General features: G+C 57.3%; 1 protein-coding gene across 11 annotated transcripts in view; it reads right to left on the bottom strand.

The window, feature by feature from the left end:
* The window catches only part of CPEB2 (cytoplasmic polyadenylation element binding protein 2), a 68,877-nt gene extending 66,867 nt beyond the window's left edge, over positions 1-2,010 (bottom strand). For all 11 annotated transcript variants that reach the window (XM_086407477.1, XM_086407476.1, XM_086407475.1 and 8 more), the window contains exon 1: positions 38-2,010. In XM_086407477.1, the coding sequence (XP_086263603.1) occupies positions 38-1,708 (1,671 nt within the window). In that variant the 5' untranslated portion in view covers positions 1,709-2,010. The remainder of the gene's footprint in view (positions 1-37) is intronic.
* Positions 2,011-6,000: the final 3,990 nt, after the last annotated feature.

A 6,000-nucleotide genomic window follows, 5' to 3' on the forward strand; every position in this document is an offset into this window, starting at 1 on the left:
CCGCGACGCAGTCGGGCGGCCGCCCGTCCGCCGTTACCTGGTGGTGGTTGTAGGAGTTCCTCTGCTGCAGGAAGGCGGCGGCCGCCGCCTGGTGCTGCTGCTGGAGCTGCGGGCTGACGGGCGACCTCCGGCTCTGCGGCTGCTGCGGCGCCGCGGGCGGCGGGGGCTGCTGCTGAGGTAAATTCATGGCGGGCGGCGGGGGCACGGCGGCCGCCGAGAAAGGGCCCCCGAAGCCGCCGCCGCCACCGCCGCTCGCCGGCACGCTGAGCCCCGCGCAGCCGTGCGGGGACACCGGCGAGAAGCTCGGGAAGAAGGCCGGGTTCATGGACGACGGCAGCCCGGGGTAGAAGCCGTTCTCCGAATCGGGGCTGGGCGGCGGCATGGCGCTGAGCGAGCCGCCGCCGCCGCCACCGCCACCCGGGGTGGCGGCCGACGAGCCCGGCGGCTGCGGCTGCGGCTGCGGCGGCTGCTGGGGAGGCGGCGGCGGCGGCGGCTGCTGGGGCGGCGGCGGCGGCTGGGACTGGGGCGGCGGCGACGCGGTCTGCACCGACCAGGGGGTGCCGAAGCCGGGCAGCGGCGGCGGCGACGCGGAGCCGCCTCCCCCTCCGCCTCCGGGGGGCCCCCCGCCCCCGCTGCCGCCGCCGCCGCCCGGGTGCGGAAGGTCTGGGCTCTGCAGGCTGCTGAAGGCGCCCGCGCCGAGCGCCCCGCCGGGCAGGAGGTTACTGGGACTGTTGAGCAGAGGATGGTTGGGAGACTCCATGGAGCCCGGCGCGGGGTTCACCGGCGGCGTCGAGGGGGCCAAGCCCGCATTGGGGGGCTCGGCGGCGCTGCCCTCGCCCGCGGCCGGGGTCTTGCGAGGGCTGCCCGCGCCTCCGTGGCGGCGCCGCGAGGCTGCGGGCGGCGAAGGCTGGAGCTGCGGGAGCGGGGGCAGGTCGGCCGGGCGCTGCCGCGGGGCGAAGTCCTGCGGCGGGAGGTGTTGCGGGTGCGGGAGGCTGAACTGCGGCGGCGGCGGCGGCTGCTGGCGCTGAGTGATCGGCGCCGGCTGGAGGAGCTGGCCGGGCGGCGGCGGCGGCGGGCTGAACCGGCCCGGGCAGTGGAGCGGCGGCGGCGGCGGCTTCGAGTCCGGAGGGTGGGGAAGATGGGGAGGGCTGAACTCTTTCCTCTTCTGGCTGCTCAGCTGCTGCTGCTGCCGCTTACTGAAGTCCTGCGGGGAGGAGGTGCGGCGGCAGCAGCAGCAGGAGGCGGAGGAGGAGGAGGGGTGGTGCAGACTCGGTTTGAAGTCCTGGGAGGGGAGGAGGTGGGTCACACCCGCGTTCGTGCCGCCGCCGGGGTGGTGGTTGGGGAGTTTCTCCGTGGCCGCCGCCCCCGAGAGCGGCCGCGCCGGCTGCTGTGTCAGCCCCAGCAGCAGCTCATCCTGCATGGTCTGCTGATGCGCCAGGAACGGGGAGGAAGAGGAAGCGGCAGCAGCGGCGGCAGCTGAGCGGTCCGCGCCGCCGCAGCCGAGGGGGATCGACAAGGGGGAGGCGGCCTCCGAAAAGCCGGTGACAGGCAACGGCGGCGGCGAGAGCGGGCCGAAGGGCGTGGCGGAGGGCAGCGGGGCGGCGGGTCCCGCGGCGGAGGGACAGTATGCCCCGCCACTGAACAGGGACCCGGGGCTGTTGCTTCGGAGAGGGGCGGTGTGCAGCACCCCAAAACCGAAGTCCCTCATTTATCAGGCCGGCGGCCGCGGGAGGAGACGCGCCCCGTCCGCCGCCGCCGCCGCCCTGCCTAAGAAGCCGCCGGATCTGAGGCGGAGCGGCCGTGGTGGAAGGAGGTGGGGCGGGGGGAGTCAGTGAGAGAGGGACACCGTGACTGAGCCAGGGGGCACCGACTTCGGCCCCCGTCACCCCTCGCGGCGCTCACCACCACCTCCCGAGACCGGCTCGGGCTCCGCCGCCGCGGCCGCCGCCGCCGCCGCCCAGGCCGCTTAAGAAGCCCGGAACGTGCGTCAGCGCCACCTCACAATCGCACCGCCCCCCGCGGTGCGTCCCGGCACGCGCGGGCCCGCGGCCGCCGCACCCCCACTGCCCCGCCTCCCCCGCCACCCCGCCTTTTATGAATATACAGATGAGGGCCGGGGACGCGCTCGCGTTCTCGGGAGGGCGCGGGGGAGCGCGAGCGCGAGCGCCGCGTCTCCTCAGGCTACCCCCGCGTCCGGGAAAAGGAGCGGCCGGTTGGACCGGCGGGCGGCCGGCGACGCCTGAGCGCTCGGCGCGCGCTCACGAGAGCGCGCGCGCGCGTGGCTCGGACAGTTCCTGGGCAACCGCCCCTCTGGGCGCGGGGTCCCGGCTGAGTCTGCGGCAGGTCGCGCGCGCCACCTGCCCTCCGACCGCGTCTCCCTCAGGGCCCTGCCCTGGGTCACGGGAGGCCGCCGGGAGAGGGGTCCGCCCTAGGCAGCGCTGGCCCGCGGGGGAAACTGAGGCCCGGGAGTGGCTCTCCGCGTCAGCGGCCGCGCGGGGATCCCGGCGCCTCGCGTCCCCCTCCCGGGGCTTGGCGCGGGAGGCCTCTGGCCGGCACGCGTGTGCAGGGCTCGGCCGCCTCGCAGGCCGCCGGGCGGCTCGCCCTGGAAAACGCCTTTTCGCGCGGGTTTCCGTTTTTTGTGTGTGTGTTTTTTTTTTAGCCTCTCGCGCCGCGTGCTGTCATCCGCCCTCCCGCCGCCGCGGGGAAGTGTTCCCTGTCGTGGAAACACGAAGCCCCGGCCGCGTCCCAAACGTTTTCACTTCAGTGGTGACGAACAAAAGTCCCCGCAAACCCCGCGGCCCCGCGCGGCGGTTTACACGCAGACGCGGACCCCGCGGCGAGCTCCCGGGGAAAGCTGGGCCCGCTCCCCAGCCCTCCAGGTCGGGAAAGCGCGCCCTGCGCGGGGCCGAGGGACTGCGGGGTGGGCGACTCCTCCCGAGCCGCGCTCGTTCAGGCATCTCCGCCCCTTCCCCCCGGAGACCCAACTATTTCCAAAGCTTTATGAATTTTAAAGGGAGAAAGACTTCTTGACAACGGGGAGGAAAAGGAGATTCTGACTCAGCAACCGACTTGTTGAGACTTGCAAAACGGAAGAGGAGAGCTTTCCATGGTAGAGCTCTTGTTGGAAGCGACGGAAGAGGCCCCCAACCTGTGTATTTCCTCAAGAAACATTTAACATGGAGAAGTAGATAGATGGATATGTATATGAGGGTCTAGATAAAGAAACAGCAGAGTGATCCATACTAGTAAGCTACTGAATTTTATGTTCCTCTTTTGCCATTTTAACTTTTCTTGGCGTTCAGAGAAAAACTACTGAAAGAACTCTAGAAAATAGACTAAAATAGACTAATAATGTCAAAAGCAATAGAAATGGGTTTAGAGTCTATCTGGTTTGGGTTTACAACTGAACTAAGATTAAATATTTCGTGTTGTTAACTAGCACACTTTTACTGCTGTAGGCAGGAGTGTACATTTTTATGACTCCTCATTCTCTATTAGTTAAATTTCATCCCCGCTTTTGTTACTTCAGTGTTTTAAATTTATACAAATCAAAATACAGTAGAGAGAAAAACATTCCATGGGGAAGATACATTCTATGTATAACGTTTATGTTTTCCTGTCTATGAACTAAGTTTGACATTGCCTTCAAATAAGGAGAAAGTACTTTTTAAAAAAACTCATAAATGGTTTAGAAATCAGTGGATGTATAGAAAATTAGTTTGAATTAGTAATCTCAAAACCATTTTTAACAATCAAGCAAAATATAAAACCAGAGAATTCTTTTTTTACTCTAAATTAGCAACGTCTGGAAAATAACCTGAGCTCCTCAGAATTAAAAATATAAATAGCTATTTTCACAACACCTGTTGACATATCTGTTAATACTAACCCATTTTGCAAGGAAAGTGTTCAGCAACTGACGCATATAAAAATCTTAGAATGAACAAATCTTTTTCTTTTTTTTCCTAAGTAAAGTTATATTTGATTGGACTCATCTGAGGATCCAAGGCAAATCTTGAAAAGGCAGGCACTAAAATTAGCTCAATCATCCATTAAAATGCAGTTAGTGCAATGTAGAGAAAGAGAGCATACATTTTAAAAGCCAAATGGTGTCATTCTGGGCTAAAGTTTGAACAAAAACAAGATTTCTTAGTGTGCTGAGACTGGTTTCGGTTTAGAACCTTCTGAGCTCTCCAAACTGGAAAAATGCCATCAAGTTCGGTATCATGTAATAAGGTCAAAGTTCATATTAAGTGCACTGAATTGTGACGTCCCACTGCCATGCCCTCAACTCACCCCAGTAACAGCTCCAATTGTGTTCTGAGGGTCCCAAGTTATATTCTGAAAGCTAGAACTTTTAAGCTGATGAGTGTCCCATCATTGAAAATACTTTTCCTACAGTGCAAGTAGAGCTGCGTGGGAGGAGAGGTAGGGGACCCCTAGCCCAGGAGTCCCCAGCCTCCAGGATCTGATGCCTGATGATCTGAGGTGAAACTGATGTAATAATAATGTAAATAAAGTGCACAATAAATGTGCTGTGCTTGAATCATCCTGAAACCATCCCCCAGCCCCATCCACAGGAAAATTGTCTTCCACAGAACTGCTCCCTGATTCCAACACCGTTGGGGACTGCTGCTCTAGCAAGTCCAAAGCCAAGATCTTATGAGTGTATATCCTAATCATTTTTACATGAAAATATATTAACTGCATGACCAGTAACTCAGTCCCTGACTTGAATTTGACAATCCCTTGTTCATTTCCAGCCACTGGTGTGGGCCCATGGTTTTAAAAATATTTTGCTACAACCCAGGACACACATATACACACATGCACCTGAGATAAAGCTTTTATTAAGCAACTTTATCTCAGTATGTGAAACAAACTCTTTTAAAATTTTACTTTTCAAAATCACTAGTCAGTCAGTTCAGTCGCTCAGTCATGTCTGCCATCTCATAGACTGCAGCATGCCAGGCTTCTCTATCACCAACTCCCAGAGCTTGCTCAAACTCATGTCCATGGAGTCGGTGATGCCATCCAGCCATCTCATCCTCTGTCATCCCCTTCTCCTCCTGCCTTCAATCTTTCCCAGCATCAGGGTCTTTTCTGAGTCAGTTCTTCGCATCAGGTGGCCAAAGTATTGGAGCTTTAGCTTCATCATCACTCCTTCCAATGAATATTCAGGACTGGTTTCCTTTAGGATGGATTGGTTTGATCTCCTTGCTGTCCAAGAGACTCAAGAGTCTTTTCCAACTCCACAGTTCAAAAGCATCAATTCTTCAGTGATCAGCTTACTTTATGGTTCAACTCTCACATCCATACATGACTACTGGAAAAACCATAGCTTTGACTAGACAGACTTTTGTTGGTAAAGTATTGTCTCTACTTTTTAATATGCTGTAGATTGGTCATAGCTTTTCTTCCAAGGAGCAAGTGTCTTAATTTCATGGCTGCAGTCACCACCTGCAGTAATTTTGGAGCCCAAGAAAAAATCTCACTGCATTGTTTCCCCATCTTTTTGCCATGAGGTGATGGGACTGGGTACCATGATCTTAGTTTTCTGAATGTTGAGTTTTAATCCAACTTTTTCACTTTTCTCTTTCACTTTCATTGAGAGGCTCATTGGTTCCTCTTTGTTTTTGCCATAAGGGTGGTGTCATCTACATATCAGAAGTTATGGATATGTCTCTCGGCAATCTTGATTCCAGCTTGTGCTTCATCCAGCCTGGCATTTCGCCTGATGTTCTCTTCATATAAGTTAAATAAGCAGGATGATTTCAAATCTCTAATTTTAGACTCATGATTAGGTCATGAGCTGAAATTGAAGAACACTGTCTTAGAAGACTATTTCTCACTTTCTCTGTCTTAAAGCCTCCTTACACCTCCTGTCCTCACTCTCAGTTGTTCACTTGGCTTCCTATTTCACTGAGAAGATAGAAGCAGTTATAGGTGAGCTTCCCCAGGTCCTCACGGCTCCCCTTTCCAGTCTCTGCATCTGCCCCC

This window comes from Bos grunniens, chromosome 6 (assembly GCF_055505025.1).
Source record: "Bos grunniens cultivar Pamir isolate PY7600 chromosome 6, Bosgru_T2T1.0, whole genome shotgun sequence".
Lineage (NCBI taxonomy): Eukaryota > Metazoa > Chordata > Mammalia > Artiodactyla > Bovidae > Bos > Bos grunniens.